General features: G+C 38.1%; 1 protein-coding gene across 1 annotated transcript in view; it reads right to left on the minus strand.

Annotated features, from left to right (window-relative positions):
• Positions 1-23,224, minus strand: part of FGF12 (fibroblast growth factor 12) — a 262,514-nt gene that overhangs the window by 202,622 nt on the left and 36,668 nt on the right. Inside the window, exon 2 of the mRNA XM_032875651.1 lies at positions 13,491-13,601. Coding sequence (XP_032731542.1) covers positions 13,491-13,601 — 111 coding nt within the window. The remainder of the gene's footprint in view (positions 1-13,490; positions 13,602-23,224) is intronic.

A 23,224-nucleotide genomic window follows, 5' to 3' on the forward strand; every position in this document is an offset into this window, starting at 1 on the left:
GAATTTTCCTTACTCTCTGTTAACCAAATCAGCTTCACATCTCAGAGCCTCAGAAGCAGTTAATTTCAGGGAGAACTTAACAATCTCTAATTTATCACAACTTTAAAACCCTTTTCTACTACTTCAAGGAACCCACCCGCCTTTTTTTCTTACTTTTTAAGCACCTCAGTGTATGGTTTCTGTTCCCTGCAAAATAAGCTTAAATTTAGCTCCTGGTCCTGGTTGAATAATGAAAGCAATGGCTCCCTCTCTCCTGGGTAAATGTACCATTTATATACTTTCAGAAAATGATGCCTCTGTAATTATAACCGTGAATATATATTCACATAACGCTTTGATGATACACTTAAAACTGTGCTAGAGTGTCTTCTTTTATTATTATTGCTATAGAGTTCACTTTTCCAGACTAAGCATACTCAATTTTCTTCCTATTTTCATAATGGAAAATGACTTCCTTATCCATCCTTTGAAGTCTCTTAAATTGTCTGTCATCCTAAAAACAAAATGCAAACGTGATCCAATTTGCATTAATCCTTCAAGCTGGGTGTTATTCAACAAAGTCATATTCATTTTAGATGGAGTTGTTCTGAGAATTCACTTGCATTCATTTATTCAACAAATATTGACAACCTAATATGTGCCAGGCATGACTCTCGGGGCTGGAGATACAACAGTGCAAAATGCAGGCAAAGCTCCCTGCCCCGTGGAGCTTTTATTCTAATTAAGCCTTTCAATTTAAACGGTAGTGTGATTATACTATTATTACTATAAACTAACCTATCCATATCCATTATTAAGGCATTCCCCATTATTAAGGCATTCCTTATTATAAGGCCTTATTACATGCCAACACAGAGATAAATCAGACCTACCCAACGACCTCAAAAGCTTATAACTTAGGAGCGCCTAGGTGGCTCAGAGGGTTAAGCCTCTACCTTCGACTCAGGTCATGATCTCAGGGTCCTGGGATAGAGGCCCACATAGCGCTCTCTGGTCAGCAGGGAGCCTGCTTCTCCCTCTCTCTGTCTGCTTCTCTGCCTACTTGTGATCTCTCTGTCAAATAAATAAATAAAATCTTGGGCGCCTGGGTGGCTCAGTGGGTTAAAGCCTCTGCCTTAGGCTCAGGTCATGATCCCAGGGTTCTGGAATCGAGCCCCGCATCGGGCTCTCTGCTCAGGAGTAAGCCTGCTTCCTCCTCGCTCTCTGCCTGCCTCTCTGCCTACTTGTGATCTCCATCTGTCAAATAAACAAATAAAATCTTTAAATAAATAAATAAATAAAATCTTAAAAAAAAACTTATAACTTAAAGGAAGTAAATAACTCACATACATAATAAATATATAAGATGAAACTGTGTAAGTTTCTTAAGAGATGTACAGTGTATACAGAAGTAAAAGCAGGACTTCCAGTTAGAGAAATCAGAAAAAGTTTTCAAAGACAAAAGGCAGTTGATCTTATTTTTAGAGGATGATGCAATTAGTAAAAAAAAAAAAAAACAAAAACCATAAACAATATGAATGAGGAAATTATGTGGTATATATATATGGGGAACGTCTTAGTGGAGGAGAGACATAATAAATAAATAAGTACATAAGACCGTGTTGAGTGTTCTGGAGGAAGAACAAAGTCAAGTTGTCAAGAGTCAAAGAGTCAAAGTCAAAGTCAAGAGTGAAGTGTGGAAGACAAGGATTGAAATGTACAGACTAACCAGCAAAGGCCTCCATGTGAAAAGGCTTCACTTTTGAGGAAAGGAATGAAAACAACGAGGAAGGTGGCTATTTAGATATTTGGAGGAAAGACACACTAAGAAGACATGAAATGCTGGTACCAAGGACTTCTGGAAAGACCATGGTTGATGTGTTTGAGGAACAGCAGGACGATTAGTCAAAAGAAAGGAAAGTGAATAGTCAAGAGCCAATGGGCAGGATTATGTAAAACCGTATCAGTTATAAAGTGAATTTGGCTTTTACCCTTAATGACGTGTGATGAAAGAGACTGAGCAGAGAACTGACCTATGTGACCCATGTTGTACCTGGCTCTAGCTGCTGTGTGGCTAACAGATTAAAGAGGGAAAGCTTTAAGTGCCAAGATCAGTCAGGAAGCTATTGCAAAAGTCCAAAAATGAGAGCAGCTTGGTCTAAGTAGGGGCAATAGGGGTATTGAAAGTGGTCAGATCCTGTTATATTTTGAAGGCACAGTGAATTTACCACAGTTTTCAAATCCATTGCAAAGATTATTGTACTACCCACTCTTATAATTATGCCCTTTTTAATGATGTGTTTAAAGGGAAATTTTTAAGGCTTTCAAAGGTAAAACCAAAATTCATTACCAATTTATGGCTTTCATAGTTTCAGATCTTTCAGGGATATTGAAGATATCAATCAATCAAACACCTAATTTACAGAGTACAAAACCAAGGAACAGAAAGCTTAAACAAGATACATGTAGATAAATGCAGACAGGACCTGGACTAGAAACCAGGTTATCTGACTCACAGCCCAAGCCACTTTGACTTAACAATTAGTGATATTTAAGTGGCTCATAGTCTTCCTCTCAAGGTGTATTCAGTCATTTTGATTTTACAATACTGAATAAGAAGTTCACTAAACTCAAAGCTCTTCAGGGCCAAGGCAGGGAGGAGGAAAATGTGGGGGAAAGCAGGTACACTCACTGTTCGAATACATTCATTTTTTTCCCCGTGAGGTGTGCCAGCTATATGAAACATATCTGCCACAGCCCTCCAGTTTGGGATCTTGGAAACTGTCCATTGCTGTGCTCGGCAGAAGGGCAAATAAGGACATCACACTCTAAGAGGGGAAACACAAATGCAGATAAGGAATAGCAGTCTAATGTGACTTGTGCAGCTGTAAATATACACAAAAGGTTCAGACACAGTTGGATAAAGTGAGCTGGGGGAAGGGGGTTGTTGTGTAAGGGTGGCAGCTGTCAGGGAAAGCTAGAGAAGGCTTCACACAAAGGAGAAAAAAGTTGAGAAGGGTTCTAAAGGGTAAGAGTGGCTTACCAGCAAAGCCATTGGATAAGATTGGGTAAGTCATTCCAAGTAAATGCAGTTAGCATGTGTAAAACATCCAAGATACAGCTTAACATGTATCATTTGTGCAATTCTCCCAATCCTATGTTTGACCATACACCTATCTAGAATTGAGCTCTGACTCTCTCTAGGTAGAAATCAAATCCAACAATCCGTTGTGTGGGTCTTCTTTACCCATTCATGTGTTGTAAACTAAATACACCGGAATTAAAATAAAATTTTTAAAGTGTGACTACCAAAAAACCTAAAAAAAAAAAAAAAACTTTAAAAATCACTGACTCCACACATGTGTGAGATCCTACAAAGTCTGCATTTCATCAGGCTTTGCAGGATGCCTACAAATCTGTACTTAACCTGTTACTCAGGAATCGGATACCAGGAGAAGAGGCTGTTGTAGTCCCAGGACAGAGATTGCCTTAATCAGCAAATGTGACCTCTCCCAATCCTGGGGGCAGAGGAGAGGTACTAGTCAAAACCTACTGCAGTGCATCAGAATCATCTAGAAAACTTGCTGAAAGAGATTGTTGAGGCACAGCCCACAGTTCTAATTCAGTATGTCTAGAGTGAGGCTCAAAAATATTCCCAGATGATGCTGATGCCGGAAATGGTCTGGGGCCTTCAAACTGTATGAACCACTGACTTACAGTATTCTTCAGTACCCAACCGCCCCCTCCACCCCCCGCCTTAGCACTTTCACACTCTTCTCATAATATCAGCTGCCACCATTAGGGATTCGACTTGTTGAAATGGCTGCTATGAGCTCCTTGCAAACAAGGGTTCTCTCATCCACGTGGATGAAGATGATAGTAATAGCATTAGCAATAACAACTAACAATATTTATTGGGAGTAACTGTGTTTTAGGCACAATTTTAACCACTTGTCATGAATCAACCCATGTTGATTGGGTTGATTCTATGATAATACAACTTACGTCATGGAGCTGTTCATCTGCACAATAACGCTATGACATAAGTTCTATTAACATCTATTATCATTCCCATTTAACAAGTGAGGGAATTAATATGTGAAGAGGTTAAGTAACTGAGCCAAAGGTACAGAATTTTAAGTCAGATAGCCTGGATTCAAATTCTGGCTCTATCATTTATGTGTGTGACTCTCCAGATCCTTATACACACCGTGAGGATATCACACAGGGATTTGTAAATTGAAGATTTCCTTCTGGTTACATACCTTTTAGAACAAATGGTTTTGTTCTGAAATGGGAAATGGAAGTCCTCAGTCAGTTTTTCTGAGCAGACATTCCCTTCCATGTTGAGAATGGAAAGGCTTCTAAAATCTGAGAGATTCTCTGTCCCTCTCATTGTGGACAATTAGACATCGTTCAACTCTGAGAAATTTTATGTGATTTGCTTAAAGTCAATGTACGGGTCACTTCACAGAGCTAAGAATAGATTAAAGACAATTTCAGCCCTCAGCTCTTTCTAGGAATACACTTGGTTAAGTAGCTCCTCTAAGATTCTTTTTTTTTTTTTAAAGATTTTATTTATTTATTTGACAGACAGAGACCACAAGTAGGCAGGGAGGCAGGCAGAGAGAGAGAGGAGGAAGCAGGCTCCCTGCTGAGCAGAGAGCCCCATGTGGGGCTCAATCCCAGGACTCTGGGATCATGACCTGAGCTGAAGGCAGAGGCTTTAACCCACTGAGCCACCCAGGCGCCCCTCCTCTAAGATTCTTAACCACTATGCATACCTCCTATAAATATGCTACAAATACACCCATAAACAGAGCAACCAGGAAGGATAATTTCAAATGGTTCAAGTTCTCCTTTACTGACTAGAGGGACACATGAGGACAGAAGTCTTAGGATCAAAAAGAAATACAAGACTAGGGGCGCCTGGGTGGCTCAGTGGGTTAAAGCCTCTGCTTTCGGCTCAGATCATGATCCCAGAGCCCTGGGATCAAGCCTCGCATCAGGCTCTCTGCTTCCTCCTCTCTCTGCCTGCCTCCCTGCCTACTTGTGATCTCTGTCTGTCAAATAAATAAAATCTTAAAAAAAAAAAAAGAAAGAAATACAAGACTGATAAGAAGGAAAGAGGTCAAGGTTACAAAAGGTTTAAAAACAAGTTCTGTGTGATTTTATGTGAGTGGGTGAACTATTCAAGGAAATAACTGGTCCTTGTTCATGCCTGGAGGCATGATACAATATAGGCATGATATAATATAATATAATGATATAATATAATATAATGATATAATATTACCTGGAGGCATATTCTTTAAAATTAAAGCATAGTCAACAAAAACAAATGTCTAACAAATATTCATCACTCTTCTTCTAGCGATTAAAATCAAAAGGCATTTTTCCTTTATCAAAAAACATCAAGTGAAGTAACTTTATTCATAAGCTAAGGATAAATATTAATTTTGATATTGAAAAAACATGCCATTGTAAGAGTAACAACATTACCACACTATTGCTTAAGATTATGTAAATAATCTTGCTTAAAGAAGATCAGCAGGATAACACACACATTTCTTTTTCTTTTTATCCAACTTACAGATGTGATTTCACACATAGAAATTGATGACATTCTTAAAGAATAGACAATAGTAGAAGAAAATAATAACCCTATAATTGGTTATGGCATAGCCCTTCCTTTCCCATGATAGCTATAACATATATGCTCTAGGAGGTGTAAGAGATGAACTCCTTGTCCAGGAAGGCCCCTGGTTAGGGAGAAAAACCTCCTTGTAATTCTTCATAGGATCCTTTATGTCTTTGATAATTTTTCCCAGCTAACCATGTGGATCATGTTTCTGTTGACAGTTTAGCAATACAGAGCTTCTGTTGGCTTTGGCTGTGTCTCTATACTTGTAGTTGGTGGTGGTGTTAAGACATCATATGTTTGGTATTGTATAGAAAACATAATTGGATGACTACACTTTTTTTAATTTAATTTTTTTTATAAACATATAATGTATTTTTATTCCCAGGGGTACAGGTCTGTGAATCGCCAGGTTTACACACTTCACAGCACTCACCATAGCACATACCCTCCCCAATGTTCATAACCCCACCCCTAACCTCCTTCCCCCCACCAACCCTCAGTTTGTTTTGTGAGATTAAGAGTCACTTATGGTTTGTCTCCCTCCCAATCCCATCTTGTTTCATTTACTCTTCTCCTACCCCCTTAACCCCCCATGTTGCATCTCCTCTCCCTCATATCAGGGAGATCATATGATAGTTGTCTTTCTCTGATTGACTTATTTCGCTCAGCAATCAGACAACAAAAGGAAATTAAAGGCATCCAAATCAGCAAAGAAGAAGTCAAACTATCACTCTTCGCAGATGATATGATACTATATGTGGAAAACCCAAAAGACTCCACTCCAAAACTGCTAGAACTGGTACAGGAATTCAGTAAAGTGTCAGGATATAAAATCAATGCACAGAAATCAGTTGCATTTCTCTACACCAACAACAAGACAGAAGAAAGAGAAATTAAGGAGTCCATCCCATTTACAATTGCACCCAAAACTATAAGATACCTAGGAATAAAATGTTAAGAATCTATACACAGAAAACTATAAAGTACTCATGAAAGAAATTGAGGAAGACACAAAGAAATGGAAAAATGTTCTATGCTCCTGGATTGGAAGAATAAATATTGTGAAAATGTCTATGCTACCTAAAGCAATCTACACATTTAATGCAATTCCTTCAAAGTACCATCCATTTTTTTCAAAGAAATGGAACAAATAATCCTAAAATTTATACAGAACCAGAAAAGACCTCGAATAGCCAAAGGAATATTGAAAAAGAAAACCAAAGTTGGTGGCATCACAATTCCGGACTTCAAGCTCTATTACAATGCTGTCATCATCAAGACAGCATGGTACTGGCACAAAAACAGACACATAAATCAATGGAACAGAATAGAGAGCCCAGAAATAGACCCTCAACTCTATAGTCAACTAATCTTCGACAAAGCAGGAAAGAATGTCCAATGGAAAAAAGACAGCCTCTTCAATAAATGGTGTTGGGAAAATTGTATGGCCACATGCAGAAAAATGAAATTGGATCATTTCCTTACACCACACACAAAAATAGACTCAAAATGGATGAAGGACCTCAATGTGAGAAAGGAATCCATCAAAATACTTGTGGATGACTACATTTTTAAGTTTCCAATTGGTTTTCTGAGACTCAGATACAGACCATTTTGAAATGTTTCTTTATGGTGCATTCATGAGAAATTTAGTTTATTCATAAAATCTGAATAAAATGTGTTTTACTTGTAATCAGTTAATTAGGAACATAAAATATTAGAGGTCTAGAATCAAAAGATCTCAAGAAACAGATTCCATATTAATTAAATATAAATACAAAAGTCAAACAATAATTTATTAAGACAAAGCATGGGAGATTGTTTAAAAAATCATCTTGCAATGAATAAAGTCTTTTTAAACAGGAAAGAAAAGCTGAGGGCATAAAAGCATATTTATAATAAAATAAAATAAATAAGCATGGCCATGTAAATTCAGAGACTAGCAACAAAATGAGTAAAATTATACAACTCATATAACAAAGAGGTGACCTTTTAGAATATAAATAGATTTCCCACAAATGTAGGTTTAGATCATATAGGTATAAACAGACATTTTATAGAAAAAGAACTGAAGGGGATTCTTAAAATACATGAACAAGTTGCTTAACACAACTCAAAATAAGACAAATAGTGTTTACGGTTTTAGGTAACAAAGAGCCAGAAGTTTGATAACACATTGTGCTGGCCTATAACATAAGAAAATAGACACCCTCAATGTAAATTTGTATCATGGAGAGCAAATAGATATCTTTCAAAATTAAAAAAGCATATACCCTTGACCCAGGAATTCCACTTCTAAGTATCCATCCCATAAGTACACTTGTACACATGCAAAATTACTTACGTACCCAGGATATTCCTTATAGTGTTGTGTGCATTAGCAAAATATAAAAAAGAACTGAGATGGCCTTCAGCAGAGAATTAGGTTAAAGAAATTATTCCACATAAATACATACTAATGTGGAAAAATCTCATAGATACAACAATTTAAGCTTAAAAAGATACTGAATAGCGTTAGGTAGATGGTAGAGAGATGATATCAATATAAACATGGAGCATCATATATGTTGATAAATGCACAGACTACGTCCAGAAGAATACCAAAAAAATGTGGCAGGGGAGAGAGGAGAACAGAAAATTGCTTTTGACTATGTCAGTGTCTCCCAGGGAAAGAAATACCCCATGGTTGACCAAAGCTGGGCTTAATGACTCAAGGCAAGGAGGAAAAATGCACTCCAGGGTAAAGCTGGGATGTCTTAGTAAGAGGGTAGAAGAAAGCACTTAGCAGATTTGGTTTTGGGTTAGGCAATTTTAGGGATGGGCTCAAAGAAATGTAGATTTACTCCCAATAGGATGCTCTAAGGAAGTGTGTGTCATTGTATGACTGGGGATGTAAATAAATAAATAAATAAATAAGAAGAGCAGAGCAAAGTTAAAGCTGTGTTTGCTGAATTAGTAAGCAGCCATGCATATAAGGCAGGATAGAGAAATATTTGATCATCTTGTAGTTTGGACAACATTCTTCTTTTTGTCTGTGCTCAGACATGATTACAGAGTGGTCTTGTTTTTTTGTCTTGATCCAGCATAATCACAGTGATGTCATTGGATCTGGTGTTCTGTGAAATTGTGTATTTTCAACAGAACTACACCAAGGCCTGGCTGGAAGGGACTGTTTTGCTCTTTCTCAATTGTGTACCCTTTTGCATATTTATGGTTTTATATATATACTTATCTTACCTATTCAAAATAATTTCTAAAAGAATATCAGGTCTGGGATTCCTGGGGGAGATGGCAGAGTAGGAGGACCCCAGGCTCACCTCATCCCACATATACAACTAGTTAACACATAAGTGTAAATAACTCAAAAAACAACCCAAACACTGGCAGAATAATCGTTACAACTAAATGTGCATCAGGAGATGAATGGATAAAGATAAGGTATATACATAAAATGGGATATTATTCAGCTGTAAAAAAGAATGAAATCTTGCCATCTTCAACAAATGGATGGACCCAGAAAGTATAATCCTGGAAAATAAGTTAGAGAAAGACAAATACCATGTGATTTCACTCATGTGAGGAATTTAACAAACAAAACAAATGAACAAATGGGAAAAGAGAGAGAGAGAGAAACCAAGAAGCTGATGCTTAACTATAGAGAACAAACTGATGGTTACTAGAGGGGAGGTGTGGGGTGGGGGAAACTGGTGACAGGGATTAAAGAGTACACTGATCATGATGAACACTAAGGAATGAATGAATGAACAGAATTGTTGAATCACTGTATTGTACACCTAATATAACAATTGGACATATTGGATATAAACTAATACAACATTGGATGTTAATTATCCTGGAATTAAAGTTAAAAACCTTCATAAAATTTAAAAAATGAATCTCAGTACTGAAGGAGTCCTTAAAAGCCACCTAGCCTAGAAACTACCCCAGTCACCACCACCTTATTCCCCCTTCCCACACCAACAAGGTTTTCTTGTGAAGTCCTCTACAAGTGTCAGTATAACATCTGCTTGAATATCTCCAGTTTCCCTATTGTACTAATTTACCAGGCAGCTCATTCTGTGCTCAAATCACTGTTCCTACATTTTGTTCAGAGGGAAAGAGAACAATACATTTGGTTATAATATCTTAATTGTTTCCACCCCAGTATGTTTGACCTCTTCAAATGCATCTTCTCCTATGGCAACTAGTAGAGCAGAATAATTACCTTTCTAATTTTATGTAAAATATTCCTATTAATACTCTCCAAACTGCAATTGTCTTTTTTGTGCCAGTGTTCCAACACAGTTTTGTATCTTTTGTTATCATTACATTTGCAGAGATTCTTATCTGTTGCTGCTGACAAACTCATTTGTTTTTGTACTCAATTACATGTAATTAGTCTTTTCTTCATGAACAAAAGAACAGGTGTCTTTATCAATTCAATGCAAGATACCATGGTAAGGTTGGTTGGACCTAATGACGTCTAGTGAACCAAACAGCACAATTCTGACAGATGCTCATAGTAACAAGATTTTTTTTTCAAACAATCAAATGCTTTTACTCCTGCCCACACAAAGTAGAGAAAGAAAAGTCATTTTCACATCTTAGAGGCTTATAATTTTTGATTTAAAAAAATGAGTAGAATTTAAATCCTCCACTGATACTTTTACCCTTTAAAAGAAGAAGCATAAATAAAAATGATTTGGTTTCATTGGAAAATTTTCAGTGAAAATATGTGTTGAGGGGGCTGGGGAATCAGAAGAAAGCATGTCAATTGAAAAACTGGTAAAATCTGAATTAAGTCTCTAGCTCTGTTAATAGTATGGTACAAGTGTTAACTTCTTGGTTTTGATAATCTTACTGTTGTCACATAAAATGATACCATTAGGGGAATCTGGATGAAAAGTATATAGGAACATGCCGTATTATTTTGTAATTTTTCTGAAGTCTAAAATTATTTCAAAAGCAAAGTTAAAATAATATTTGGTGGGTGGAGCATTTTAGCCAATGACTCAGAGAAATTTTGTTCATATGCACAAGGGGATATTCATTCATTCGTTCAATTTTTGCTGAGTACCTACTATGTATTAGAGATCATTCTAAAGATAAGTCAAAGAACAAAACAAAATTGCTTTCCTTATGGAACTTACATTCTCCTGGGAGGAAGAGGGAGATAAAAAAATAAACAAATAAATAGCAACTGTGTGTGTGTGTGTGTGTGTGTGTGTGTGTGTGTTGGTTATAAGAGCTATGAATACAAAAAAAGGTGGGTATCAGAATAGAGAGGACCAAGGTAAGATGTGTCATTTTATAAAGGATGGTTAGGGAAGATCCTTCCAACATTTATAAGAAATGTAGTTGTGCTGCCTTAAAGTACAAATGATAATTATCCACCAAAAAGGGAATGGATAAGTTCATTTGTGTATATTCATGTAAAGAGATACTTTACAAAAACAAAAGTGAATGACAGAAAGCAAATATATCACCATATAAGCAGCTCACTTTTCCTCCTTAGGGAGGAAAAGTACACAGAACTTATATATAGTAATGCTCTCTTATTAAAAGTTTAAAAACATGCAAAACAATATTATAAATGGTTTAAGTATACATATATGAAAAATGTATTTTTTAAAACTGCATGGAAATAAACAATGCTAAATTCAGGCTTGTTGTTATGTCTGGTACTGAAGGAAAGCAGGACTCCACCAGGGAAAGCACAGAATGGGTTCAAATGTATGCATATTTTTTACCTAATTTTTCTCCAGGGACTGGGTATTCAGGTAGACATATCCTAGTCTTACAATTTGTATATCTGAACTATTTTTAAAATCAATATATCAAAAAAGTGTGTGCAGTTGTTTATCTTAAAAAAATAAGTTATTTTAAATGTAAAATTCAGTTTCTAAAAGTATTTGACAAAATGTATCACCCTCAACATGTGTGTTATGCGTAATACCATTATGCATAAACATATAGTCATATATATTTGTACATATATATGTGTATACATGTGTATACGTGTGTGTGTGTGCATTTATATCAGACATTGACCCAGCATCAGCAGAGAAAGCACTTCTCAATTATTTTTCTATGAAACAGTGAAGGAAGGATTTTTGTCAGTTGAACCCACATTTTTGCCCCAGCTCTTCCACCACAAACCCATAATACATGTCATACGTCTGCAGGATAGCTTTTCGGGTCATGACTGCTTCATGTGGAATCATGCATAGCTATTCAACTTATTTGAGTATTGAATTTATCCTCCTCAATTGATAATTCTTCCTTTTTTTAAAAAGTGGGAGAGATGGTGCTGACAGGAGACATTCATATTATTGTCTCCAGCCACCTCATTTTATAGAAAAAGAAACTAAAATCGAGGGATCACTCCGGACAGCAGAGGCGACACCACTAAGCCACCTCTCTGATTCTTCCCATCAACACTTGTAGCTTCACTAAATCTACACACAAGTACAGATGCAACAGATGAAAATCTTACACGGAGAGAAAGGCACGCTTATTCTTCTGTACTCAGATGAAACCATGAATCATTTAAAGAATGCATTCCAATCAATAAATCAATAAATCAAAAGATAAAGAATGCATTCCTACAAACAAACACAAGCCAACAATGCAAACCACAACAGGCTAATCAACTATGAAGGGAACTGGGATGCAATTTTTTATAATAAGATCTTTACTGTATTGTAATTCGTATTTTACAATGTGTAATATTAAGTGAACAAAGAATGATTTAGAAGGGGTGGACAAGAATGTTTTCACACTTTAGGAATTGCAGATCTTCCCTCAAATCTTTAATTTTAATTTAGAAGTTATTTTCCATAAAATATAAGCTCCATATATATATATATATATATGTATATAGATACACATATATATGTGTATATATATAGAGAGAGAGAAAGATTGTCACACTGACCACAAAATTTTAACTGTCGAAGATAACTCCATGGGACATATACTTGACGAGTATTTACTAGGAGCCCAACACTAACGATCTAGCAGTGAATACAGACAAACTTTAGGAAACAACATGGCACCCCGCATAATTTTAAGGTAACATGAATTTCCCCCTGGATATCTGTATGTGATTGTGCAGGAACTAAAAGGTCTGATGCAAGTGATCACTCTTTGTTCTGAGGCTTGTATTCAAAATTCTTCTGAAATGCAAATATATTGCTAACTCTTTACTTAAATTAGTTAAAAGCTCATTCCAGGGATATTATTAACAAACTTTGAATATCTGGCATTTTACTTAAAAAACTTATAAGTAAAATTTCAAGTCTACAGGTCTTTATTACCCTGCTATTACCAAAACATCATCATACTATTTTTCTTTTTAAATCAATATAAAATAAAAATATATATATTTTCCTTTTAAAATCAATAATTTTGTCCTCAACCAAAATGAAATCACATGTAAAAGACATATGTATGTATTCAATGTTTACCTTAAGAAGTAATTTTGGTCTGCCAGAAATGAGGTTCCGAGAAATATTATAACATGTTTACTATTTGGATCTTGGATTAAAACACTACCTTGTGTTGGAAGGTCTGCCTTGTTCCTACAAATACTTATCACCATATTGACTACAAACCCTGGGATGGGAGGATATTCTTATCCATTGAGTATCTGGAACTCCTTCAAGCCTCCTACCTTCTCATTTACTATGTAACCTCCCAACTGTCTCTTTACTATAGGAAATCATAGCAAAAAGGATAAAAGACAAGACACCAGCTTACTATCAGTTAAAGAGTTCAAAAGGTAGCCTGGCCACAACTTAAGCCTAAGATATACTGGGCCATACATTTGATAATAATGGGATTGCAAGAAGAGAATGTTCCTTACTGTAGTCACTATTTTCGTCCTTGGTCCCGTCAATGGTACCATCTGGGTGCATCTGCAGGAAATATCCCTGCTGGCTGAATAACCTTGTCACAATTCCTTTCAGCTGGGGTTCTGCAAAACAAAATGAAATGATTATTCAAATTCTAATTTTGTTTATAAAAATACACACTTGCAAATTGTCCAAAAATTCTCTAAGTAAACTCACAAATGCCAAAGGCTTAAATATTGAAATAAACATTTGGAAAGGGGGCACTTCAGGAACACATCTTTCTCTTCTTTTTCCATCTAGAGGCAAAGCCATAATACTATACAGCAGTAAACCAAATATAAATAGATAAAACTAATTACGATTAGTAAAGTACAGAGGCATGTTAAAAACGTGAATTATTTCTCTCCTTCATGAATCTAGTGTCTGACTGCAAGATGCCACCAAGCTAATTGTCCCATTCCAGGATCACTATTACACCAAACTGCCACCGTAATTCCTAAGCTTCCAGCAATCAAAATTAGGCCCTGGAAGACTTCTATTTCTGCTCAATGTCAACTAACCATCAGAAACTCCTGGGTTTTGAAATGCTGTTCAAGTTTAGCCAGAAAGAACGACTTGTATGAGGACCACAGAAAAAAGCAAAACCCCAATGGTCATGAGATGTATGTGAAAAGAGATTTTACCTTCAATAAATACCTCATCAGAGAGAAGCCCCAGCACAACAGTCATTTTTCCAGTATAAATCAATCCATCAGTTAATCAATCGATCCATGAATATTTCTCTAAGTATTTCAAACTAGGAGCGGTCCTCAGCTTTTAAAAACTCTCTACACACTAATACCACAAGCGGAACTTCGTATCCCACATTTAGATTTTTATATTATCAGCTGACATAAATATTTAAAGCTCTCTCATTGTGGTGCTGGCTGCCAGCAACAATTCATTTTCTACAACATCACTACCATCTTTGTCTCTGTTTCACAGTACTGGGCAAAAATTAGACCATCATAATGCATCCCTGAAGGAACAACTTCCTACCCTCAAAAGGACAATCACAAAATTTCAACTGATAGTCAATTTCTTACCTTCCCCATTTATTCAACCAATATTTACTCCAAATCTTTTTGTCAGGCAATATGGTAGGTAGAGTGTGTTAAACCAAACACATTTATTGATGTTTAATTCTAAATAAGAATTCTAGTTAAGGATTCAGTGTTTTTATCTCTCTAGGAATAGACCTGCTCTTTACAGCATATGTCTGTGGTTAAACTTTTTCACATATGACTTGATGACATACATTCAGGAATATGAGGCAATGCCGATATAAACATGTCTCCCTCAAAGCAATCCTAAGAGGCAGAAAAGATGCCAAGAAAATTGGGAATAAGGAACCAGGATTATGAAAAAAAAAAGGACTGAACTGGAAATTAGGCATTCTGATTGATAACTGCATGTTATATATGTGTGTTAAGTAAATTCTATTTATCTACTTTGTGGGCCTTAACTTCCTTATCAGGACCATGTAGAAGTTAAACTGAAATATCTTTAAATCCCTTCTATAAGTATCTATTGACTTGGAGCACGTTAAAATCATCTTCCCTGAGTGGTGGCAGAAGTCAAGGAACGGATCCTGCTCATTGTGTTGCCTCTATGGGCCCACCTAGTCTGACATACTAGAGACACATTGGAAGAATACATAGCTAGCTAAGCCATTGTAAAATAATATCCTGTATCGCTCTTACCATCTATCAAACCCTACCTACTAACTTTTCTGGGCTCAGCTCAAGATCACCTCCTCCAAGGAAGCTTGGCTATCATAATTGCAGATCACTTTTATAATCAGGGGGAATAAAAATAACATGTGTGTCTCTGCCATGAGGCTAACTGATTGACAGGCAGGGACTAATATGCCACATATAAATCTATATATGCAGGCAGAAGACCGAGCTTTGAACCAAAACTGCCATGTGGTCCTGAGGAAGTCACTTGACATTTGAGGTTCAGTTGCCACATCTGTATAAAGGGAAAAATAATTCCTATGCTAACTATAACCATTGAGAATTTTGATGAATAAATATAGGGTACAGTATGACTTGAAATCCATAAGAATATAAATCCGAATTAAGGTATGTTTTTCAATGATGAAAATCAGACGTCTTCTGATTTCTGTTTTAGTGAAATATTAAGCTTGTAAGTCATTAAAGTAAACAGCAGGTTAAGGGTAGAGGATAGAGAAGTATGGAAGGAAAGGGAAAACTGTCTTATAATTGATATTTTCTTACTAATAAGCTTGATAAGGTCACTTTAAGATGTCATGGTTTGGTTGTTAATGAGATATATGACAGCTGAGACATTAATGCCAGCAAAAGTTTGTTTTTTTCATGCTCCTCTTTCTGTAGCTGTAATTAAACATTTCTTTTGCTACGGTGACGCTATTCCCCTTTTGGGGCCCTGGGAATTCAGGTTGGTAACTCCTGTTCAAGATAATGAGCACCAGGTTTTTATACCATCCCTGGCTGCCTAAATGCAGTGCCAGAACAAGCTTGGAGTCTGTTTTAATTATGTGATGATCATGAAAGCAAATGCTTTGCACTAGATGTTTCAAAGGAGACCTGACTATTGAACAAATGCCCTGAACCTAGCATGTGTCATAGAAACCAGGCCTGCCTACACCCTGATTACCATCTATCAAACCCTGCCAACCTTTCTGGGCTCAGCTCAAGATCATTTCCTCCACGAAGGCTTGGCTATGATAAGTGTGGATCATTTTTATAAAGGGGGGAGGGGAAGAGGACATGTTTTGTTGTATTTTAAAGAAAGGGGTTAAAAAAATGAGACCACTTTTTGGTACATCTAAAATCCTGGAGGCACTCAACAAATATGCTTTTTATTTGTCAGACAATACTTGGGGATCTAAGAGATGAATGATTCCTATGCTGTCCTCATGGAGCACCTAGTCTAAGGCATGAAACATATTTATAATACTAGTGTGGGGTAGGTGTTAAGGGATTGAAGCAGAATGGCATGATGGCACCAAGGAGAAAGGGACTAATTCTGTCTCAAGGTTGGCTGAAGGCACCTCATCATCACTTGAAAAGTATGTGGCATTTTAATAGGGAAAAAAAAAAAAAAGGCAAATGGAACAAAACAAAACAAAACAAAAAACAGAGAAAGGGCATTCCAGACAGAGAAACAATGGATATTTTCCAATTTATATGACTCTACTTGATTCTAAGATAATGTTCTTCTATATTTTTTCTTTTTTAATGAAATGATGGCTATATTATTAGATGATGAGGTGGCAGGGGTTTGGTTAGTTATCTTTTGTACTCTAAAATGGTGTGGCAAATGCTGCTAGCTTTTCTCCCAAATCCATTTCCTCTTTTTCCTGGGCACCCAGCTAGACCATATGTCCTAGCCTCCCTTGCAGTTAGGTTTGGCAGATGAATGAGTGTCATATGGAATGTAAGTGGAAGTGATGTGTGCCATTTTCAGGCCGAGGCTTTTAAAAGCAAACATTCTCTTAATGCTGGCTGGATTTAGATGACAAAGCCCTAGGGGATGTCAACAAAATAGAAGAATGCTGGGCCTCTAAATAACTGATAGAAAAAAGACTATAGCCATCAGAAATATCCACTTTGGACAGTTACATGAACAGGAAATAAACTTCCATTGGTTGTTGATAGTGACTTCCTTCCATGAAGTATGACAGGAAAAGAGGAGGGGATAGAGTAATTTTACAGCAGAGAAACCTGACAAACAAAACACTCCCTCAGCAAGGTGATCGAGGTTACTATCAACAGTCATAAATCATGCTGATAATATATACCCTCGATATGACATGATGAGAATGGCACCTTACCTCCGTGATCTTCCCAAAAACCCATAACCCCAGTCGGATCATGAGAAAAACACCAGACAAATACCATCAGAGCACATTCTACAAAATGACTGACTAGGAACACTTACATTGCCAGGGTCATCAAAAACAAGATAAGTCTAAGAAAATGTCACAGCCAAGGGGAGTCCACAGAGACATGACAACCAAATGTAACATGCTATTCTAAATGGGATCCTGGGACCAAAAAAGGATAGTAGGTAAAAACTAAAGAAATCTGAAAAAATTAGACACTTTAGTTAATAATCATGTATCAATACTGGTTTGTTAATTTTCATAAATATACCAAACCAATGTTAAGATGTTAATATGGGAAACTGGGTGTTGTTCATATGTGAACTCTTTGCCATGGCTTCACTCTTCTGTAAATTTAAAACCATTCTAAAATAAAAAGGTTTTATGATAATTTCAGCCACAAAGCAAGTTACGAATTTAATTCTCGAAGAGGTTGGGTGAGAAAGGAGGTAAAGGATAGGAACTCAGCAACACTGCTTCCCTCTAGGATTACACGGTGACTTCCACAGTGGTTTGAATTCAAAGCCCCCTCAGGAGAGCTGTGACCTGGAAGAACTCTCTAGACACTCTTGCTGGTTTAACATGTAGTGCAGTGGAACAGTTAGCACGCACCAGAAACCCAGAGAAGGCTGGAAGTATGGGGGTCCAATCATACATCACACTCAGGATGACCACTCGATGGCAGAAAATGAAATGAATTTTAGAATTGGAAAGGACCTTGGAATCAAACACCTCCCTTCATCAAAATACCTCCTTCATCCATGTCAAAGATTTAAAAAAAAAAAAAAAAAGTTGAGGCTTAGAGGGAAAAGTGTCTTGTATAAAATCATCCAGCTAACATGTAGTTGATTGAGGAGAAGGACACCTCTCCTATACACTGATGAACATCAATTTTCCTTTCAAAGAGCAGCTAAGACATAATCCATATCCTGTGCAAGACAGGGGCTTGGGGAACAAGAAGGTAGCGAAAAGAGGAGGGAGAGCACTGAGTTGTGTTATCATTTACCAGAGTAAGGGGGGTTATAGGAAACGGTGCAAGAAGTACATATATACACATACATATACACAATAAACATTTTTGATACTACAATCGATTGTATTTATCTAGGGCCCTCGTATTCAACATTTGCACTGAAAGTGAGAGATAAAGTGTCTCGTGTAAACACCAATCTAAAATGAAAAGTACAAATTAATTAATTAAAATGAAAACCACAACAGCGATCCAAACTTATTATGGAAGCCATATCCAGAGAATTAATAGTACTTATTACGATAATGATGGCTATGTTTCCAACCCATCTACTTTGTACCAGGCACTCTCCCAATGATTTTACTATATTTTCACTTAATTCTCACAGTAACTGCATGTGCAAGATACTTTTTTTCTCATTTTCCAGATGAGATTATGGAGATTCGGAGAAGCTATCTCCCTTACCCAAAGTTACAGAACGAGCAAATGAAGAGGCAGATCTAGCTTAAGAGTCTGTGGTCCTAGCTACCCTCCACACGGTTGAGTCACTTTCAGAAAGACACCGGCAAAACTCGCACAGGCCCGGAGGAAAGGGAGCCAGATCAGGAGGGTGCCGAGGGCTGCCAGATGGAAAACGGCTGAATGAACCGTCGATATGCAGCCTGGAGAAGGGAGGACTCTGGGGACGTGAAAGCTGCCCTCGCTTTCCTAACAGCAGACAGAAGTAAGACGCCAATTTGTTCTGCGTGGCTCCACAGGGATAGAACTAGGGCCAGTGGGTGAAAGCTACGGGGAGGCAGGTGAAAAAGAATGTGCTATGAACTGGATTCAAAGAGAGAACAGGCTGCCTAAAGAAAGAGTGAGTTTTCTATAGTGAACAGAAGCAAATAGGGAGAAGCAGAAAAACTGCACATCAGAAGGGCTGTGAAGGACAGGGAGGTCTCCAAAAGCTAAGGCAGCCTGCATGACAGTGCAAGGTCCTCTCCAGCCTGGGTATCCTGGAAAGCTTTGGGATCAGCCAGATGGCTCTCTAAATACAAGTCTGCTCCTCCGTGTCTTCGTGTGTGCTTAGGACGGGGTGTTAGAACTATTGTTTACCAGTCATCGTGAAAATGCAGCTCTTTGTAAATGTTCAACATGGATTGTGGGAGTAATTTGACCGGGTTTTCTAATCAGTCTCTGTGGGTTTAGAAAGGGGGCCTCAGTATTAAGGTTTAATGTTGCCACTTAAAAAAAAGAAGATTGAAGAGGCTGTTAAATGTGATACTTGTCAAGTGCTTCTGGGGCCTCACACTGCTGCAGATTGCAAAATTAGACTATTAGGGTTTGAGGCAGTTCATAAACAGATACATTTCTGACCAAATCACAGGGAAAAAGGCAAAATCACAGCAGGGCACATTTATATACCATAAATCAAAGCCCCAGACAAATCAGAAATGAGGTACAAAGACATTTGAAGGAGGACTGAACTTATTTGGGTTTTAGAACACACCGCATAAATTATAAACACACCAAGTTAGAGGAGTTCATTAAAAATAAATATTGTTTCGTAAACGTGATGCAGGACTGAGGTCCTGCCTTCACTCGGCAACTGCAGTGGACATAAGAAAAAGAGTACCCTGCAGAACTGAGTGCAGAAGACTGGAGATGTGTCATCATGGCCACCAAAATCCGCCCTGAGGGGTAAAAGGAGTGACGTCCTGACCCAAGCCCTCAGTCTCCCCCAAGGGTCACACGCAGGTGACGGATGCCATGAGCCATTACCTACCTGATAGCCAAGAACTTCCTTTGTAGCAATAATAATTGCAAAGGACTCTGTGTCTGAAGTGCATATCTTTTCTCAGTCAATGGCACATTTCATTCAAAAAACAAGTATTCATTGACCACTGGGCTTTGTGGAGGTTATTATTCTAGGCAAAGGGGATCACAAGTGATTTGTTATTTAAAAAAAAAAAAAAAAAAGCTTGCGGAAAAAAAAAAACAAACAAAAGCAAAAACCTACCCCAAACCTGACTCCCCTGGGGTTGATTTCCAGCGTGTAAATATTCCCACCACGGCTGATTTGACTCTACCATGTAACATCCTTGAATAAAGAGCTCGAGCTGGGAAGAGACAAGCACACTGGGCTCCAGCACAGCACTGGTTTTAAAGAGAATAAGACACAAAGCTTACATTCCAGTAGGAAAATAGAAAATAAACAGATAGACAATCAATATAGAGTTTTCGTATAGGTGCTGTATTGAAAATGAAAGCAGTGAAAAGTGACGGAGTGTAGAGCAAGTGCATGTGCTCTTGTGGACACAGTAGTTAGAGGATGGTGACCCAGAGACCTGAATGAACAGAAGCAGCAAGCCGTCAGGGATATCTAAGAGAGCGCTAGGAGGAGCCTTCTAGGCATCGAAGACAGCAAGTGCCAAGTAATCCTAATTCTTGAAAAGATTAGGAACCATAAGATTAAAGGTTCTCTAAAGATCCTTCCTCTAGACCAGGAGTTGGCAAACTACGGCCCCACCACTGCCAATTTTGTAAATAAAGTTTTATTGGAACAGAGCCATGACCATTCATTCACACATTTGTCTATGGCTACTTCCCTGCTACAACGACAGACATAAGTAGTTGGAACAGAGATTCCACAGCCTGCAAATCCTAAACTATTTATTAACAGGTCCCTTACAGAGAAAGTTCACCAACCCTTGATCTAGAACCTTGTGCTGTTTCAGTTCCCTCCGCCTGAAATGCACAATCCCTGCCTTCCTCCTCTGCCTAGAACTCCTCCTGAGTTTTCTGGACTCAACCTTCTTCTGAGGGCCTTCCCTGACACCCTGAAGCAAAAATAATCACTCCCTCTGCAGAGCTACCTTGTACACAGGTCGGGAGAGGGCTCCCTACACTGTTACCTCTGCTGGCTTACCCGGTCCTCTGCCTCTGCTGCTGATCTAGAGGTCCTCAAAGCAGGGACCTTGAATTATTCATCACTCTATCACAGCACCTAACACAGTGCCAGCCACAGAGTAGGTGAGGAGTGTTCATACGTTGAAAGAAAGGAGATAAGTGATAGCTGGGATTTTTCATTGTCACCTGTGACTTTCAGAGGAGCTCCTGATTTGTAAGGAAGCTGTTTATGGTCTTATCATATGACGCCTCCAGCTTTCAGTCTGTTTTATCCCTTTCTTAGCCTCAGCCCCTGCACACCGAACACAGTATGACAAGCACAGCGGCATCCTCCATACACTGCACAGTCTCCAAAGCCCTGAGATGCCTTGCATTTCTACAGGGAATCAAGCGACCTTGAGACGGGCAATCCTTAACCTTCACGCCACCTCAAAGCTAAACGGAAAGAAAGGGCACACTTGTCCAGAGTATGCTCTTCATTGAAGCAGTCTGAGCTAGGGAAGGCAGAAGAAGCCGGGCAGGGAAATTGAGCTAGGATTTAAATGCCAATAGAGATGGGAATTTGGTACCAAGCCAGTTTTATTCTTCATACTATTAGCCCCCTCCCTCCCAGAGTCTCCTCTACAAGATGCTCATGAAAGTTCAAAATAAATCAAACACCATTTATTGACTTCCGACATGCACAAGGTGCTACAAAGACAAGTAAGGAGCAGGGTGTACTTCCTGCCTTGAAGGCACCCACAGCCTCGCCAAGGAGACACATACACAACTAATCATTATAGCAATGAACATGAAAAGCGCTGTCGCAGAAGGACAAGCAAAATGCCAGGGAATCACAGAGAGGGGATGCTAATTTTCCCTGGGATGGTGGATTCTGGGACAAGAGGTAGGTAAAAAAGGCTTCTTCAAAGATGAAGCAACATTTTAGATTTACACTTGAATAGGCAGGGGGATTTTGCTTCAAGCAGCATCAGCAGGAACAATGGCCCAGCTGAACATGCACTGGGATTCCAGGGAGCAGACAAGTACAAGAGTATAGGGAAATAAAGAAAGGCACACGGTGACTGGAGGGGACCGACAGCAGAAGAAAAATACGCGTCCAGGACGCATCCAGGAACTGGAGGCTCCTTAAGTGAAGTTAGTAAGTTTTACTTTATCCTTCAAACAAATGACCTCCAAACTCTTTTGATTATGCATCCAGATATCTGTAAAAACATTCAAATCTACAGCCTCCGTCTGTCCGTCTGTCTCTCTCTATATATATACATACGTAGGTATATACATATAATTTATAAATTACATATATGTACTACTCTGTAAATTATATGTATATTATAAATAAAAGTTGAAATATTTAAAGTGACCAACACTGAGCAGAAGCAGAAATTAAAAACAGCTTCTTTCCACAGGCCAGAAGCTTATCTGGCTTCACCTACTTCAGGAGGGAGAAGCATTAGGCAACAGTGTATTAAGGGAATTATTAAGGGAATGTATTAAGGGAATACAACAGTGTATTAATGGGAAAGCACTGAAAGACTGTAAGTGTGGGGAGACACAGGAGGGCAGTCTTTTGGAAAGCCAAAGTGGGGAATGGTAGAGAAGGATGGATTGGAGTGGGGCACTGTGGTCACAGAAGCTACTCTGGGAGTCCTCACATAGGAAAAGGGTGTCAGGCAGGCAGTGGTGGTAAGGGTAGAGAGAAGGCCTCAGTCTCTGAACTGACAATGCTGTTGGTGCTTGGTGGATGGTAGCATGTGTAGACACCCTTAGGTTCTAGAAAACTCCATTATCTTTCCAGACCCAAATCCGAATCTATCATAGTTTTCTAAGAAAGCCTTTTGTAAGTACAGAATGTCATGGAATGTGAGGGTGAAGAAAGCTTCCTGTGAACATTCCCACGAAGCCAACTTATTTATTTGCCGTTCTAAAGACCTGCATTCATGAAAGGAAGTTTGATTCTGGTTAACCTC

This window comes from Lontra canadensis, unplaced genomic scaffold, assembly GCF_010015895.1.
Source record: "Lontra canadensis isolate GAN:19392208 unplaced genomic scaffold, GSC_riverotter_1.0 scaffold56, whole genome shotgun sequence".
Taxonomy (NCBI): domain Eukaryota; kingdom Metazoa; phylum Chordata; class Mammalia; order Carnivora; family Mustelidae; genus Lontra; species Lontra canadensis.